Raw genomic sequence first — 18,311 nt, 5'->3', positions numbered from 1 at the left:
CCGCTAGCTGTGCTCTGACGGATGCCATCTGTCCAATCAATCGTTGCTTTTGGAAGTCATCGTATAGCAAGCCAATAGCTTGCCACAAAACTATTTGCCAAACGGATCCTGCGGCTCTGGCTGGCTTCGAAAGTCGCTCTGTCCAGGGTTCTAAATCCTCCCGTCCTCCATGTCTCTGCGGAACTATGGCTGCCACGAGTCTGCCTTCAACCTCGATTTCAGTAAAAATCAACGACTTTGTCGTATCTTCGTCAGATTCTGACTACTCACCGCTGAATCCTCACAATATGACCCACACAGCGACATGGACAACATCACGCAAACAGCTCGCAAGACAGAGCGAATTACCAGTAAGAAGAAGTTCTCAGAAGAAAGGGGCGTGTAAGCAGCAAGGCAGCTGACATGCGTGCAGTCACGTATCCATCCATCCACCATGGCGCATCCCACGCGCGGGGATCCATCCGCGCGCGGCGTTGACAGCTTGAGTCTTCTCACGATCTCACTCACTTCGGTGCCTCGTTGTCCTTATCTCACCAAATAAGACTGCTGTCATGCACGACAGACGCCAGCGCGTCCATCAATCGACAAGACCGTCCACCCACACTCCTTTCGTTTCACCAACCCTTTCCCTCGTCCGTGTTCAACCACTCTCACTAGCTCTTTCTCCAAAAAACCCACAGTGGGCTTGCTGATCAAGATCCTACACGCCACCACCAACCGACTTGCAGTCAACGTGATGTGTTGCGGCAGCCGCTGACTTGGTTGAGGTTCGAATACGACAGGCAACGTCTTTGGGCGTGAGACCCCACACGTTCTATAGCCACGACGGAGACATCGTCTCATCTGCATCTTGGGTTCGCATCGGCAGAAATCAGAGATATGCCCTAGACACGGAGCCGCATTTCTGCGGCTCGAGCGGTCTCGGGTACCGTAGCGGCATCTGTGGACTATTCATAATCTGTACGGAAAGGGTTAACATTCCTTTACCGAGTCTACCAAAGGACTTACGTCTACCAATACTCTCTCTTGGGACACTCGAAACCCGAGAGCACGAGAACAGGGACAAACAACCAAAGACCTTATTTTCCTTGCTTCCAAGACCGCTCTAGCGCGGTGGAGGGTAGGATCCTCTGGAATGTCCCGAGTATGACGTGAGATCGTTGGGAGTAGAGGGGGTGGAACGGCCACATCATTCACAAGGAGGGGGACAGGGGTTTTAGAGTTGGAGATGATCCATCAAGTCCAGGTACAACTGCGACACTACGGCGCGGAGAAGGATCCTTCGTTCTCACCCGCTAAGAATGCGGTGGAAGGTGTTGTCGGTTGCGGCCCTGCCAACGCCAACAAACTGACGATCCCCTCCTTCACGATCCTGCCGCGGGCAGACAGAGGTAGTCATGCAGACAATCGTCAAATGGCAACTGGGAGCAACCTGGGGCTTGTCGGTTTCTCGGTCCCGAATGCGTTCGTCCGTCTTTCGCACAGCAGGCCTCATTCGGCATGGCTCCTGGGTGAAGCAGATGAAGGATGAGGCAAGGAGAGGGGTTAAGTAATATTCTCCGATTATCTGACGGCCCGTGTCTGGTATCCCGGCGGAAGGAATGGACGCTTTTATTGAGAGCGTACACCAGGCCAACACAGCGGACTACCTCAAGCGGGCCGCAAAGAAGGAGACGGCCGTTTACTGCAATCGGCATCGTCTTGGCTCTCATGATGGGTCGTTTTCAAGTCGGACCGGGGACTTGCGGCGAGAAAGGTCAGCACCATGGCTTGTATGAAGAGGGGCCGTCTTTCAGTCATCCTCCTCCTACTCGAAAACGCCCTCTGACCTGTCCGGTTCTTGGCAGAAGCGGTAAAAGCATCTCCACTTGCCCTCAACAAAAGGCTTTGGTATTTTGAGAATGCAGGCACAGCGGCGGAAGCAGTGGGAACGGCAGAGCCAGCGTGGATAGCATTCACCGCTGTTGATCATAACCTCGAATAATCCTACCTATTTAGTCCAGGGAGCTGACACGACGCGACGCCGTTTCACACCTTGGGCACCCAGAGCAGCGCGCTCGCCAGTTTGAGGCACGCATCACATGGCCGAATCTGATATACTTCAAATGAGAAAGGAGGAGAAAAACAGCAAGGCCACCGCCAAGCGCAGTCGGGCGGTCCAACGTGAGACTCACGCCGCGGCGAAGATGACGAGGTTTTATGACAGCCTTCCCGCTCGTGACCCTTATCACAAGCTTATCCTCAAACGCAACGAGGCTGGCTGGCACGGCCGTCATGAGTTGCGTATCATGGAAACATGAGACCGAAACTGAACGGAAGCTGTCTATTGGTATATTGGCGAGGTTGCTGATGCCGACAGCTCAAGTCGGCAGCAGCTGCCTTGTCTACATGAGTCGGGAATGAGACCGCCTTGTGTCAATGACGGCGGCAGCATCTGCTGGTATCATTCACCGAGTGAAGACACCCGCCGATGATTGAAGCCTTGCGCAGAAGTCAACTCTAATTTCTCCTACTTCATTTTTGTTTCTGTTTGTCTTTTCTGCTTGACCTTTCCTCCAGTGGCCGGTCACAGATGTCAAAACGATTGACCTATGAGAAGGGGGGTGAGTCGAATCACCCCGCCATCGAGCCAAGGCGAAGGAGTCGTAGAGCTCACTCACTCCGAGGTCATCACGTATGCTGCTGCCTTGCGAGAGAGAGGGGGGAAAAGGGACTTTGGTTCGGCTGCCGGGCCACTTGGAGCATATTCGCGTTACATCAGCGGCCAAGCGAGCGGGAGGCCGTGAATCCCATCCTGATGCAGATTGTCGCCTTGCGAGTGAGCGATGGCTGATCTGCGGTTCGGGCTGAGACTGCATTCAAGCGCTGAGGGTAGCTTAGGCGGCCATGGGATGTACTTTGCAAAATGTCCAAAGATTTGCTTGTTCGCGGATGCGAAGAAGGAGCTAGACTCCCCCCATCGCATCACTCCAGGCTCTTCTCTACTCCGCACTCAACTTACACACGAGATTACCAACAGACTTTGCCTTCAAAACATCTCGAGATACATACATACACACCTGCTTGCTTAACAGACTAGTTCCCAGCTCCCAACATTGAGCGGGAACCTTGGCTTATCAAACACACAAAACTACCTTAAGGAAAGGGAAAGAAAGAAAAACATGTATCGTCATAAGCGTCATTATGCGTAAAGATTGCAAGGAAATGAGTTCGAAAACAAACAAGGAAAAACAGGTGCCCGATGCCTTTTTTTGTCACCCCACATGCCCATGATTCCACTCTCCACTGCCCGAGAAAACGTCATTACACAAGGAAATCAAGTACAGGATATGCCAAACTCCCCGTGTGGCCGTGAGGCAGATGGGTAAACCAGATAGATGATAAAAAAGAGAAAGAAGGAAAAATATCATGGCATCCGGGATGCTCTAGACGAGACCCTGACGAGTGAGATTGTGTGCCGCCCCGATTTTTGGTCTCCTACCGTGATGCTGAAGTCCTCTATCATCACTCTACGCGCCTAGGAAATGTCCACTTTCTTCATATAGACAACCCATATTAGTCCAACCTGAAGCCGAAGCTGGCGATGCGTGTGACCCTAGTAGCGTCTCTCTTCTGGCAGAACGTTCTCGCCATAGAAGCCGCCGTGGTGACCATCGTCGCAGGATGCCGCGCATGCGAGGCAAGCACCGCCTCCATACACTCTGGTGTGGCGTTTCCAACCGGCTCCGCTGCCGTCCAGCATCGAAATGATCTCGCCTTGCACCTTGATCTCGCGAAAGGTTCCATCCTCAAGGATCTCTCCATGAATCGGCGGCGGCCCTGGAAGCAGAGGTGATGTTGGCGGATATGACGAGGGAGAAAAGACAGTTCCATGTCCATCAGAAGCGGAACCCGTCGTGGTAGCTGGTATCCCAATAGGTAGAGTTTTGGTGTAAGACCGCCTACGAGGCGTCGGTGACGACCTCGTAGTCTGAATGTTTTGCGTCGCCGTTGTCGTCGCCATCTCAGTCTCAGTCTCAGTCTCTGTGGACGACATGTAGTCTGGGTTGGGCTGCTCAAAGAAAGATGCATCGAGTTCCGAGGTGAAGCCGGTGAAACTCCTCCTGCGATCATCGTACGTGAAAACAGACGGGGATAGCTCTGGGGGCGTAAGCGGAGGCGGGGGCGGCGGCCTCGACATCATTAGTCTTGTCGATGTAAGGCCTGAAAGCTTTCCCGGGCCGAACATGCTGCCAGGTGACGGCGTACGCTCACGACCTTCATTATCCTTACCCGCGCCTGCGTCTTTCGCATTCTCCGTCGAGAAGCTCGAAAATAGGCCTGTTTTCCTGCTGAACCCATCCTCCGCAGTTGCGGTATTACTGCTGACTCCACGTGACTTCTCCTCCATGGGCCAGATCCTATCGTGGAAGAAGTGATGGTGGAGACTTTGCTGATTGACCAAGTGGCTTAGATCGTCATCAACTTGCCCGTCTCGGTGAGCCTGGCTAGTATTTCCGTTTCCTGATTTTGACTTGGACATGGCATGAACCACGAGGCGGAAGATGGCAAGAAGGCCTAAGATGGCGAGACCGGCACATATATGAGAAGCTGAGAAGAGATGGTAAGAGCTGATGGTCGACAACGGCTGCTCAACAGCCAGCTCAGCATGCGTGACGGCAGGCATGGCTGCTTAAAGGGTCGATTATGGTAAGTGATTAGGTTTGGTTGGTGGTCGTATTGGGGGTCGCCTCTCTTCTGGCTGAGGTAGAGGTACCTCCTCAGCACGCTTGGGATGCGGTGTGGTGGCACGTCTGGGGTATGCCTGTGTGTCCGGCGACCAGGCCAAGACCTAACGGTGGCTTGCGAGTAATGAAAAGGCGCTGCTGGACATAAGCGACTAGGGGGTTGGGATGGTGGGCCTCGGCCGCCGCATCTGCCGTAAGTCGGGTGGGAAAGGTGCCGAGTAAAGCTCCGGTTTGGACCGAATGCTTTTGGGTATTTCAGAGGGCGAGTGACCGGGAGGCGAGTGGGAAAAAGCCGAAGAAAAGAAAGCAAGGGAGAGAGGGTTGCCGGGTTCTATATGGCCGAAAGGTGTAAGTCTTTGATCGTGCTGAAGTGGATGCCGCGCGCTAGGGGGCGAGGCTCAGTCTGTGCCGCGAGCTCTGAAACCCATGGGTAAAGTTGAAAATGGAGGTTCCAGCGTCGCGGCGAGCGGTTGCACCCAGTAATTGTAGTAAACGACTGACTTACCACAAAGCGGCTACCAAAGTTCCCTGGGGTTGCGTAGTGAAGTGAGTCGAGGTCAGGTTCCGCGCTTGGCAAATGCAGGTCGCAGTAGTAGGAGGATGAGACAACAGGTCGTTTTTGTTTTTGTGCGCAACGCTGTCTAGATTACAAAGGCTTTGTTTGTCTGTCAGCAACGGTGACAGATTCCTTTGTGCCCGGGGACAATCCAACAAATAAATGAGGATTGGGAGACGGGGCTGGTGGCAGACGTCAAGGGGACGGGAGCTGTGGTGGGGTGGAAGGATTGCGGACAGAATGGGAAGGATACTGTATCATATATATAGACATGGTGTCGATGCGCCATGTCGCGGGAGACGAGGCACGATGGAGTTGCGATGCCATCTGCTTCCGAGTTGGTCTTGCAAGATCTGGCCCGGCAGGGAACTGGCTGCCAGAAGGAATGAGATAATAGACCAAATGAAGGGGTTCGAGGCCACCATGGGAGGGTGTGCGGCGAAGGGGAGGTGTGTATGAGTTGACGGGCAGCAAGCATCCTGACCTTGGCTTGGCTTGCGCGGAATAAAGGTGAGCCCTGAGTTCCCGTTTTCAGTGCGCCGTCTTCATCCTCAGTCAGCCTCTCTCTGTCTTTTGAAATTAGCATTAGGCGAGAGCCCGGGGCAGGCCAATGGCGCTAGTCAGGGCCCATGAGATGCCCAAGTTCAGTCATCAGTCACGATGGCGACTACGCTGGCCGTGTTGTTTCCATGCTTGTTTTTGCTGCAAGGCGGCGGTTGTAGAGGTGTGCAGATAACCACTTCCACTGGCTGTCTTTAGGGCTGGAGACGCTTCAATGTGAAGCAGTGTTGCAGAAGCGGGCGTGAATGGGGTGGCCCATGGGCGCGTCCGCAGGAACAAGGTGGGGAAGAGACCCGGGCGAAGAAGACGCCATGATACTCTGAAGATGCGGTCATCATGTAGGTGTAAGTTGGAAGGCGATTGACCTCGCTTCCTGGGTTTGGTCGAGAAACGCTGTTGGAACCCTACGCCGCACACTTCCCGTCTGCGCGGACGGCCTGGAGAACAGTTCCTGTCAGCACCAACAAGCCTGGTAATGGCAATGTAATGCGCCCGAACGCGCTTCTGATAAGGACAGGCTTCTCTGAGTGGGACGGAGAACGAGATGGTAAACGAAACTCCAATTCAGGCGGTGTAGAAATCCCATGTGTTTGACCATAGATTTGACAGGCAGCCGCAGATTACGCCTTGGATTGGAACGGCTCGGACTCTTTTTTTTTTTTTTTCCTTTCTTGCTGGCTATTGTTGGCAGGTTGGGACGGACAACGGACGGCGACATTTGGGGTCGATTTTTTTCTCTCGAAACCGCGTCAGGGGATCCCTGTCGTTCAGCCCAACAGGATGTTCACAGTTCCTGCGAATGGACCGTACGTGGGCGACCGCAGCACAGGGTACCGCTCCAGACGACCATACCAGCTGGGCTGGTCCCCCGGCCTTGGTCCTAGTGTCAGTCGGCGCAACGTGGAGTCTCGGTGGCCGATCCACCGTAAGAGACGCGCATCCTGCTTCGCCGGGCTCTAGTATGACGAAGCACTGCGCAAGCTGCAACGGAGAATAGCAACATGGCAAATAGTAGCCAATGCCACGGAGGCTCCCAGTGGACAGACAGAGCAAGCTGAACTCCAGCGCATATGGACAGAATCCGAGTCCGTGTCTCGCGAGTCGAGGACGGAGGCGCGCGCGCGTGGCAGGTGGTTCAAATGACAGGCAGCTGTAGCTGGGCAACTGGACTGGGACATTGCTGACCTATCACCTCGTAGGGAATACAGTCCACAGTGGCGGCTCGGCGACTTGCTTTGTTGTCGTTGTATTCGGCTGATGGCCGTGCCGTGGGGTTAGGGTCCTTGTACGGGGGATAGGGACGCGAGCAGATGACCCGTCAAGCGTCAAGCGGTCGCAAAAGCAAGCGCAAAAGACATCAGGGACCTGGGAGGACTCTCGCAAAAAACAGTTAGTGTGGGCGAGTGGAACGGGGGGGAGCTCCTTGGTAACCTGGTTCAGCTGAGGTGAGCCCGCCCTACAGCCACGCCATCTGGGATCCCTGCCTTGTCTTGCTTGTCTAGTGTCGCAGAGGCGGGTGCCATGACTGCGAGCTTGTTCCTCTTCTAGGCCCTTTCCATCGAACGATTGGTTCATCAGCCAGCCCTGTGGTGTCGATCGATGTACCCCCCCTATTCAAGATGGTGCTCGTTGGGAGCATTGGATCCGTAAGGACCCGTGGGCGATCGTGATGCAAATGTGAAAGAGGCTGCAAGAATAAGATAGTGGCAGACGTGTGTAGAAAGGTGAGATCAAGTAGTTTCTGGCCGGGACATGTTTACCGTTGCTGCCGGATATGACATGTCGTCACTGGCAATCGGTTGCCGAAAATCGGGATGCCGAAGCAGGATGCGATGCGATGCGACGGACAAAGAACTCAGGACCGGTTCCGACCTGGAGTCTGCATGACATGGCGCATGAGCAAGTACCGGGAATTGGCAAGTGTGTAATGCGAGTGTGTGTGAGACGGTGACGGAGCGGCTGCGAGCTTCAGCTATTGACGTCTGGTGGGCGACAAGGCGCGCTTCACATGGAGGCCAAGAAACGAGTGGTAGGCGGATACGGAAGTGTAAGTCAGTGTACGGATAGGATCGGTGGATAAGGTAGGTACCCCGTACTGCAGGTGCAGGTGCAGGTTCAAAGTCGTTGGAGCGAGATGGACAGAGGAAGGAAACGATCGGCCTCGGCTGAGCAGAATGGGTGAAGGGCATCTGACAAGGCGTTTGAAAGGTGACTGCGGGTTGATTGACGAATGGTGAGTTCAAAGGAGTCTGCCCCAGGCCAGGCCACTGGCCAGAGACGGAGTGGTGTGCAATGGATCGAGAAGAGGCCAGGACTGGTTGTGGTGGAGTGGCTTGTTGGTTGGCTGGGCCAAGTTGGCGATGCATCAAGTCCTTTTTTTTTTAAGCTGCCTCTCGAACCTCAGTGGTCTCTCATTCGCTGTTGTAAGGCCGGCAGTGGAAACCTCGGAATGCTATGCAGCTGGGGTGCACCTTCTCCTTACCTCCTTCCCTCCTTCCTTGCTGCCCGTTAGGCTCCCAGGTCGAGTCGTGGTCTGTTCTTTCCCCATGCGAATCCATTCGTTCCTTCCTTCCCCTTTGCCAAACTCGCCTGCCTTCCTGCCTGGGTACGAATACGCAAGGTAAGGTAATTGATGGGCAGGTGCAGCAGCAGCAGCAGCAGCAGGAAGGAGGAAGAAGTGAAGTGCAGATGCCCAATTAGGAGGGGGCCACCCCAAGATGGAATGCGCTCCGTCCAATCTTGAGTCAAGGAGCTGCAGACGATCACCCGCTGTAAGGTATTTTCAGCCCAGATGACCTGCATCTAAGGTATCTGCTTCCTACCTTAGACATCCGTATGGAACATGAGGAATGAGGAACGGGGAATGCTCCTGCCTGTCTCGTCTAGACCTGACTTGCCTTGCGTGTGTTGCCGCTGCCGCTGCCGCTGCCGCCCCCGCGGCGACCTTCGTGCTTGCCAAAATTGGTTGTGATCTGTGAATCGCAACAAGGAAGTCCCTTCCTGCTGGTCCTCCGTGGTTACCGTACCCCAGAACCAAAGCACCATCGCCAGCAAGACATTCTTTTCCGACGACACCTCGTCGGACTCTGGCAACTGACAACGACCATCACCTCCATTTGCATCGACAGAATACATTGCCCGCCCCTACGGCCGACCACTCCCCATCTCTCAAGCCAGTTCAGCGGCCGCAGACACCCGACACAGCCACAAACCCCGACCCGCCGCCTCCAATCATCATTCATCTTCTAATCCTAGGGGCCGACCTATCGCTTGCCGCTTGCTGCTTGCCACAGACAGTATGCCCCTCGCTCCCTGGGAAAACTGGGAAAACATCTATTTTCACCGTGTCGCCGACCAGACGGTAACGAATCACCGACCTAAGATGACGCCAAACCGTGTCTTTCTTCTTCTGCCTGCTACACCATCTTCGGCTCAGAGACAAGACCAGCAGTCTCCGCCGACTCCAAACCCAACTTGCGTCGCTATGGTTGGCTTATCCTCCAGACGCTGTCTCCGCCCACGGACCGAAAGGCCTCAACACGAGCTGTTCGGCCCCCAAATCATACCTTCTCCGATTGGGACCGCCGAGCCACGGAGCCGACGCGGCCGCACCCCCCGGCGGCGAACCTTCGCAGCTCCTTGCTCCTGCTCCTGCTCGCTATGTTCCTGCCACTTGCGACAGGATCACCGTGGACTTCTCGCCAACAATCCAAACAACTGGCCCTAATTGGTTTCGTTGGTCTTTTTGGGAAATTTCTCATGCCGTCATTGATTCACCTCAAACATGACCGTACCAGTCTTTGCGCCGTCTCCTCATTGATGCGTTTACGAGACCGGCAAGGGAGTGAGAAAACCGCCAGTCCTGCTTCTTTACTCGTTCCCTTACGAATCTCGCAATCGCCACAGCTAGGTCCGTCTTGTTTATTCTCCGCACTTCTCGGGAGAAACACGGCGCTCCTGACGACATACTGTCAGTAATTCTGCTCGCGCGTTGCGGCCGAGTCCGTTGAATAATCAGCCTTAGTCTGCTTCAGCAGGCATTCCAGGCGAACCGACATCGACGATGCGCTTGTTCAGCTGACTGCTTCCTCGTGCCGACCACCATTAACCCTATCCAGCAACATACGAATCGGTCCAGACACAAAACGGCTCTGCTTCGCGCCGATATTGCCTGCAGTGGGTACGTCTACACCAACGCTGGGCCCGATATAGAGATGTCTCCTTTTGACGTGCAGGGAACACAGCATGGGGCTGAGGCGGCATCGAACAATACGGACGTTCCAGATTCCATTGCCACCATCCACCCATCTCGTATGCGTATCGTACACCACCATTTACCAGCTCATGCAACGCAAAGCCGGCCGCCACTACATCTTCGTCACCGCACATGCCATTCCGCATACATCTTCATACTCCCCTGGAAGCCAAGATCCACAACAGAAGGACCGCACCGTTTGTCGGCGGCTTCGGGCGCGAGAATTTGGCCCGGTGCTGATCATGGCCGTTGTCGTCTCATCTTACCCTCGATTAACCTCGAGATGCAGCGGCCATCACGCACAGTACCATGCATGAAATCTGCATCTGGAAGATGCATCACCCACAACTTCAATCCCGTTCGAGCATCCCTGAGGCACTGTCAGCGGGTTAACTCGACGTCAGTCCTCGTGGGCGCGTTTACACCGGCCACTCACACCGCATCGCCAACGACCTCCCTGTTCGCTATGCAACCTACCCAACACCAGCCGCACTTCGCGCCCGTTTCCAGCCCCCAACCATGCGAGGTCTTTCAGGGACCCCTCGTCGGGCCTCAGCCTTACGTCCTTCATCCACTAGTTTTTTCGAACCCCTATGCACCCTGGTCATTAGCAATCCATTGGCTGACGCTCGAGAACACGCTGCCGTACCAGGACGAAAGCGTTGCCATGAGGGGTTATTGCAAGGATTGGCCAGGGTTATTCGAATTGCCTCATACCTTGGTCATCCAGTCACCACTACATGGAACGCGAGGACATATCGCCTGAGCCTTTCCTGACCGCTTGTTCTCCTAGCAAGTCGAATGCAACTGTGACTTTCTCTCATCCGCTTGATAGCTCCTCCTATGTACTAGCCAACCAAGTCGTTAAGCCGGTCGTTCTAACCTCAGGAACTCTGAGCGCTCAGCTGCGTTTACCGCAAACTCTTCCACTGTTGAGAACGACTAGGAAATTTTGACGTTCGACTTCGCTGCCTTTGCTGCTGATTCGAGGGCATTTGTGTTGTTGCATTACTCGCTTGTTGGTTACCTGTACCGTGACCCTCGTCACCATGATTACTAACGAGGCTCAGGCTGTCATCTTCATCTCCGTAAGTATCGGAGCATTATGCTCAAATCTGAGAGGTCGAAATACGAAGATCCCAGCCTTAGCTTAGCCGTGCACTTGTAGGCTTCGATCATGTGTTGGCGGCATTGGACCGGGATTCCGAAGTTCCTTCTTCTGCGGTGCGACTTGCGGCTGGTGAGTGATGCCAAGCTTACCTCACCAGTGCAACCATCACGAGATCCATCCTTAGGCAAATCATGCCGCCGTCATCAAAGTAGAAAAGAAAAGACACACACGGGATTGGGTCTTTTCCATCATTGAATCTGAAGTTTCGGTGAGCATAACATTTCATCCTCAGGATGAACTTCGCGTCAACGCCCAGCTTACCTGTCTAGGTTATCCTCGCCGTTGAGTCAGCCGGACGATGACCCTAGCCTTCGGGGGAGACTCCCCATGGTTCCGCTTCATTCTCACCGTCATCACGTAGGATCGAAGCGATTGGGCTTCACCGCGACGTGACGACCCCATCCCGGCCTACAGTCATGATTCGAAATCAAAAGAGACACCTCAGTACTGCATTTCCGCTAGATATCTCAGACACCGGGCGTTGTCAGACGGGGAACGCTCCCGCAACTTTGACATTGTTGCCAAAACACCGGCGAGATATGCTCTTCATTTCCAACGTTTCCCAAACTGGCGACGCCCCGACGCCCGGAATTGGTGATATTTCCCACGCACGCAAAGTCACAAATCTCACCATGCCGCGGAAAGATGCTACGTCCCTACCCCTTATCCCCGCCGGGGGTCTAGAACGGGAGAAACGAGCCTGTGACATAGCTGACTGTGAGAAAAAGGAGGTCAGCCAGCCTTGCCGGTGGCACTCGACCAACCAGCCTGACTGCTAGACTTTGGCGGTCGCGCACCAGATCAGTAAGTCACAAGCAGTGGCCATCAGAGCTCGAGACCATGCCCACCTGGAAGCGAGATGATTCACAGAGTCATTATGGAGACTGGAGGAGGACAAGCTCCCGGGTACACCTTCCGGGCGTTGTCGTCTTGCGGATCATCCGGAGAGCAAGGATAGACCATGAGACCCGGGCACACGCGCCTGCATGGGAGGAAAAGTACTGTGCTTCGCGGGGAGATTCAGGTGATGCGGTACTCCACAACGCGTGAGCACGAGTCTTGGTAGACAACGCGTCGAGTGATGCGGCAACAGAGTGATACAGCTAGTACTCGCCTTGAAGCGAGTCATCGTATTGAACGGGATGCTTGGGGAGTGAGTCTGGAGAGAGGAGAAACCGAGTGCACAATGCAATGGACACAAAGTATGTTAAACAAGTCTCATCAATCGCGAAGCTTTCCTTGAAGCCCGCTAGACATTAGAAAGACTACCTTAGTCTGGCAAATATCAAATCCAATGCGTCCTTCCAATCCACGAACCCCCCGCGCTCTCTCATATCATCGCCTTGAAACGCCGAGAAGGAATAACAAGCCTTCAAAACATAAACCCCATGAAGCCGCCCCCCTCCTTGTTTTTTGGGCTTCGTGAATCTGGCGAGATTGGTCAAACCGTCCCAAAGTCTCGCGCGAAAAGGTCTTTGTACATGCAACATCCAGAACCCGAGCTGTCGGGTACTCTCATTTTCCCGAAAGAGCAAAACTCGCTGCGGCAGTAATGATGACAGCGTGCTCCGAGCTTACAAGCCGCCAATGCCGATGCCGATGCCGATGCCCATACCGACGTCCATGGGCTCAGGGCCGTCAGATGGCAAATCGCGATCTTCCTCCATTACTCCAATGAGGTTATCCAGGTTGGCGTCGAGGTTCTCTGCGTCTGCTGGGTCGAGGCATTTGCGTAGCAGACGGCGATACTTGTCAATGTTCTCCCCAGTGCCGACCATGCTCAGCGCCTCGACGTAGTCTGATTCTGACTGCCTCTGCTCCGAGAGCATTGCCTGGAGTTGCCGAGCCAGGGACAGCCGGTCGTCATATGTGGCCTCGTCGACGTCGCCGTTGAGCATGCTTATCTCCTGATCGACGGCTTGTTGCACATGGAGACGGTTTTGATGCGTGATGAGTGACATGACTTGGTGGTTGGCCAAAGTTGCCTCGCTCATGATCTGCGCAGCCCCATCGTCCGCCTCAAGTTGTGCTTCAAGCTCGGCCATTTGTTGGCGCACAGCATTAAGTTCTGCTTGTGTATTTGAAAGGATGCGGCGAGCTTCCTTTTCGGCCGTGTCCTTTTCCCGGATCTCCTCGTCGTAACTGCCTGCCAGGTCCTGGAACTTCTCCATGATTAGAGGCGTGATGCGTGCTTGCACCGTATTGGCGGCTTCCGAGTTAAAAGAAGTCAGAGCGAGCTTCTTGCTGCTCAATTTCTCCGGCATGGCGTCCCTGAAGGAGACATGCCGTTGAGAGTCCGGCGCAAAAGGGGAGGATGAGCGTTGAGGCCCGCGATCCTTCTTGCTTGCGTTGAGCTGAGCGATGAGGTCCTCTGCCCGTACACCCTCGTGATTGGGAATATTGGCTGACGCCTGACGACCAAGAAGCGCCCTGATGCATTTCTTGGCATTCCGTTGTGCTGCGAGATGAAGGGCGGTGTTGCCCTCATTGTCTTGCGCGTCGATGATTTGTTGCACGTAGGCAGGTTCATGTGTTTCTTGAAGTTTGTTGAGAATGTTGTCCAGGTAGTATCTTGAGCATGAGTGGCTGACTACCCTGCCGTTCTTCATCACCGCAGCATGGTGAATGACAGTGCACCCTGAATGATCTCTGGCGTCAACCGTATCGAACAGTTCCTTCATCACTTGCGGAAACGTTTGCTTCTCGTAGCAATTTGTGAAGTGTACTGAGCGCATGAAGGGCGTTTCTCCTCTCACGTTTTGCACCGACAGACTCGCCCCGAAGCGACGCAGCTGCTTGATGACGTCCAAATCACCCATGGCCGACGCCCAGTGCAAAGCTGTGTGTTCCTCCGAGTCGATAATCCAATTTGGCTGGAAATTTGGTGGCGGCTCTGGGCGGTATGCTGGCTTCTCGTTTCTAGAGAGAAGAAAGTAGTCCAAAAGCTCGTCTCCGTATAGAGAATGCTGTTGCTGGGTCATATCTTGGATAGCCTCCTCCCTCTTCCTCTTCCTGTGGCCGGTCGAGTGGTGTGACATGTCGAAACGGTCGTCCTCTGCCATGTAGGAGGCAGACGCAACAGTCAGGTTGTCCGGGGTATCGTCTTCATTAATTAGGCCGTCAATGGCCTCAAACTCCTCGGGTTGCGTAGCGCCTTGCATTGAGCTGTTGGCAGTGGGCGGAGGGGGCTGCTGTTGCTGCTGGAAGCTCGCACTGGGCCACTTGGGCACCGCGGGTTTCTTTGGTGCTTTGGGTTTGCTGGTGTGTCGTGGGGCGGGAGGGGGACTCTGGTCGCCCGGGACGTACTCGAAAATCGGTCGCAGACGGTCGAAGATATTGTTGCGTTGGGCAAGAGCCACGCCTTTGTCGAGAGGAATCCATGTTCCCTGGTACTTTCCGTAGCCTCCTTGAATCTTCTCGTGCTTTTCCTTTTGGACCTCTCGCTCGAGAATGCGTGTTCGGGCGGGCTTGTCGAACCCAGCAGCTTTCAGGATATGTGTTGCATTGATCCAGTCATCCTGCCTCCTTCGCATAACATGCTCTTTGAGATCATCTCCGAATTGAAACTCGTAAACGGGGATCTAGGACATATTCCTGTCAGCAACTGCAATGTTGAAACTTGCGACGAAGATTACAACGATGTCAAAGAATGTCGCCCGGGATGTCGATATCAGGCGAGGCTATCCCCCCCTGGACGCTGAATTAAACGCCCAGTCAAGCCGCCAAGTCGAATCGCAACACCGTGAATTCCAGGCCGGGCCAGCTAACCGCGAATTGAACCCAAATAATGACTTACACCACTGTATGTAGCACTGTAGATGCCGGGCTGCGCATTGCCCTTGACCATGGTCAACTTCGTGGAGCAAGGGGCAGGCCCTGGCGTCTCGGGGTAAGCGGTGCAGAAGGCACTTTGGCAGCGTTCGTTCGGGCAGACGGCCAGGAAGAAAACGGTCGGAATCGAGGGGACTGGGAGGACGTTGTGGCGTTCGGTGGTCGTGAGGTTGTTGGCGAGGGCTCGGTGAGGCTTGGGGTGAGGTGCTGGGCCGGTATCACGGATTTTCTTTGACCAGAGTCGGGTGGATGCTCCTGCCAGGCGTTGGGAAAGGAAGGACGCGAAAGTCGCGGGTTGACGCGCTTTCTACGCGAAGACAATTAAAAGTCGCGGGGGCCTGAGGCGCGAAGCACTCTTGCCATGGCCCGAGCGCCATTGGGGAGAGTGGGCCCCCGGCTTGGGGGTGGAAGGAAGGAACACAGTGACTGGGTCACGTGTGTCAGCATGCGGGGTGGACCGAGCTCGCGTTCATTCCATTCCTTTGAGAAGGCGCGCCACCAGAGGGCGACTGGCAAACGGCGGGGGGAGAAGTCTGCCCCTGCGGAGGCTGAATGGCTCCTGACAGCTGAAGGTGAGACAAGACGAGAGACCTTTCATCCAGCGTTGCAATTGCAACATCTCTTGGCGCTTGGAGAGATGGAAGACATCGGCTCCAACTATGAGGCCATTTTGATCAGTCCAAGGTGGCCAGTTGCGAACCGTCACCCACAAAGTCCACTATGCGTCCTAGCCAGCCACGCAGACTAGGCAGCATCAGCATCAGCTTCAGCCAATTGACAACACACACAGGATTTAACGGACTTATCACGAACAAAGCGAAACTATGCCCATTCCCGTCATGCTCATTGCCAATCGCTTAGGCAGTCCTTCCTCGCGTCCAAGGCCCGTTGTTCGCCTGCAACTGGCTGACGTCTGATCCCATCTTTAGCTTTTCGGCAGCCTTATTTTCTTTCGGCACTCCAGTAAGAAAAGCCGATTTCCCGTCGGATCCTCCATCTCCTCGTCCCAACCGGGCACGTCCTCCATTAGTAATGCTTCCATTCCCAGCGCCGTGACGTCTTCAGTTGTCGCATATCTACCCCGCCATGGTGGTGGGGTCTGAACTCTCGTAACCCACTTCGACGGCTGCCGTATGAGTCTATCTAATCACGACATCGCTTCTTCGGACCAAACCATTGTAAACTCCAGTGATCGATATCGGACCCAAAAAGCCTCATATAAAGACAACTTGTGTGTGTTATTTCCTTCTGATCTTTCTGCCTTGTGAGACCCCGTCAAACCAAGGTAACCCCTCTTATCGCTCCCGGCTTATCGTGCTCCTCGCAACTCAAGGATCCCTCAGCTTTCACCATGCCTCTCGTCGCCTCAAACCCCAAGGATAGAATCATCCTGGGTCTCATGACCTTCGGCCCCAACGAGTCCGACGGCGCCCGAATCACCGATCTGGACACGTTCAACAAGGCCCTCGATGTGTTCCAGGCGCGCGGCTACAGCGAGGTCGACACGGCCCGCGTCTACGTCGGCAGGAAGCAGGAGGCCTTCACTCGCGAGGCTAGGTGGAAGGAGAGAGGACTGACTCTGGCCACGAAGGTCCAGTATCCTTCCTCGGCCGGTGATCATGCTGGCAGCAAGGTCATTGAGTCTGTCGAGACCAGTCTGAAGGAGCTTGGAACCGACTCCGTTGATGTGAGTTGACATGAAACCGATTCTCGCAAGGACTCAGCTAACTGGTATCCAAAGATTCTGTACCTCCATGCCGCGGTATGAGCTGCTCTTGAGCTTGTGTGACTTGGCATGCAACTAACGACCGCTTACAGGATCGCGCAACGCCATTCGCCGAGACGCTCGAGGCTCTTGACAAGCTCCACAAGCAGGGCAAGTTTGTCAAGCTGGGCTTGAGCAACTTCACTGCCTTTGAGGTGGCCGAGGTCGTGCTGACGTGCAAGTACAACGGCTGGGTGCGCCCGACGGTTTACCAGGGCATGTACAACGTCATTACTCGCAGCATCGACGCCGAGCTCATCCCGGCCTGTCGCCGTTACGGACTCGACATTGTCGTGTACAACCCCATCGCCGGCGGGCTGTTCTCGGGTAAGATTAAGTCCAAGGACATCGTCCCGACGGAGGGCCGCTTCTCTGACAACCACGGCACGGGCGGAAACTACCGCAAGCGCTACTTCCGCGAGAGCACGTTCAAGGCGCTGCAGACGATCGAGGCCGCGGTGGAGAAACACGGGCTCAGCATCATTGAGACGGCGCTGAGATGGACGGTGCACCACTCGAACCTCAAGATCAAGGACGGCAACGATGGAATCCTCATTGGCATCTCTAGCGTGGCGCAACTCGAGGACAACCTGAACCACCTCGAGAAGGGCCCTCTGCCTGACGAGGTTGTGCAGGCGTTGGATCAGGCGTGGCTCATCTCAAAGGCGGACACGACCAACTACTGGCACCTGGATCTAGAGTACAAGTACGACACCCGGGATGCCCTGTTCAGCGCGGGGGCCAAATAAGGCGACTGATGACGGGAAACGGACCGATGGGCGGGAAGCTTTCTGATCTGAAGGGGAAACTGCCGTAGAAATGCAGGCATCATGGCATATAGTAAATTGAAAAAAGGGACAGATGGCACTATCAGATGTCAAATCCGATGCACATGTGGATGGTTCACGATATCGCTAGATGGGTGCTGTCGGATCTACTGTGGTCTTCGGCGCGGGATGAGTGTGGGCTGGAGGCTGTCAGCGTGTGGTGGCAGCGGGCCATGTAAGTCATGCGACTGAATGCGTGATGGCGTAAAGGTGCTTTTGAGGCCCTCCCGACTGCTTCCTAACTGTGGCCTGTACAGCCGCAGCGGTCTGCTAGCGGTCTAGCAGCTGGCGCTAGGATTCATGGGCGCGAGCATTTTCAGCAGATCGGGGACGCAGGTGACAGAGTTGCGGAGTTGTTCAGTTGTCACGACGGCAATGACCGCAACCTGTGACGGGCGCGAGAATTGGTGGAAGGGTGTGGTATTGGGGTACTTGATTCGTACATTCGGCAGGGTCTGATAAGGCAGAGGCGGCCGTGACCTCGACTGTGTGGGTGTCTGACTTTGAAATAAGGTATGCTAGTAAGGGAGGGAGGGAGGAAAGGAGGAAGCGGAGAGACACGAGCAGCATGGATTTTGCGTGTCACAGAGGAATCTTTGAGCGGCCCGGCGTGGTTTG

The 18,311-nt window shown here is 54.8% G+C and overlaps 4 protein-coding genes across 4 annotated transcripts; 2 read left to right on the top strand and 2 right to left on the bottom strand.

The window, feature by feature from the left end:
- Positions 1-3,595: 3,595 nt before the first annotated feature.
- Positions 3,596-5,556, bottom strand: CGGC5_v006632 (uncharacterized protein; the record flags this gene model as incomplete). Its single annotated transcript, XM_032031403.2, has 5 exons — positions 3,596-4,627; positions 4,999-5,058; positions 5,233-5,255; positions 5,378-5,382; positions 5,537-5,556. The coding sequence occupies 5 exons, from the start codon at positions 5,554-5,556 to the stop codon at positions 3,596-3,598; spliced, it is 1,140 nt and encodes a 379-aa protein (XP_031889169.2).
- Positions 5,557-9,663: 4,107 nt separating this feature from the next.
- On the top strand, positions 9,664-11,572 carry CGGC5_v006631 (uncharacterized protein; the record flags this gene model as incomplete). The annotated part of the gene is made up of 9 exons (XM_066151719.1): positions 9,664-9,688; positions 9,751-9,814; positions 9,983-10,024; positions 10,089-10,296; positions 11,046-11,117; positions 11,170-11,187; positions 11,254-11,339; positions 11,474-11,478; positions 11,540-11,556. 9 exons carry the CDS (start codon positions 9,664-9,666, stop codon positions 11,554-11,556), a joined length of 537 nt encoding a protein of 178 aa, XP_066008982.1.
- Positions 11,573-12,844: 1,272 nt separating this feature from the next.
- On the bottom strand, positions 12,845-15,117 carry res2 (Cell division cycle-related protein res2/pct1; the record flags this gene model as incomplete). Its single annotated transcript, XM_032031402.1, has 2 exons — positions 12,845-14,851; positions 15,067-15,117. The coding sequence occupies 2 exons, from the start codon at positions 15,115-15,117 to the stop codon at positions 12,845-12,847; spliced, it is 2,058 nt and encodes a 685-aa protein (XP_031889166.1).
- Positions 15,118-16,452: 1,335 nt separating this feature from the next.
- Akr7a2 (Aflatoxin B1 aldehyde reductase member 2) lies at positions 16,453-17,615 on the top strand (the record flags this gene model as incomplete). The annotated part of the gene is made up of 3 exons (XM_032031401.1): positions 16,453-16,788; positions 16,843-16,863; positions 16,920-17,615. The coding sequence occupies 3 exons, from the start codon at positions 16,453-16,455 to the stop codon at positions 17,613-17,615; spliced, it is 1,053 nt and encodes a 350-aa protein (XP_031889167.1).
- Positions 17,616-18,311: the final 696 nt, after the last annotated feature.

Source organism: Colletotrichum fructicola (assembly GCF_000319635.2).
Source record: "Colletotrichum fructicola Nara gc5 chromosome Unknown KSG_Nara_v1_contig03, whole genome shotgun sequence".
In the NCBI taxonomy this organism is placed as follows: domain Eukaryota; kingdom Fungi; phylum Ascomycota; class Sordariomycetes; order Glomerellales; family Glomerellaceae; genus Colletotrichum; species Colletotrichum fructicola.
This window is presented reverse-complemented; position numbering and strand designations above follow the sequence as displayed.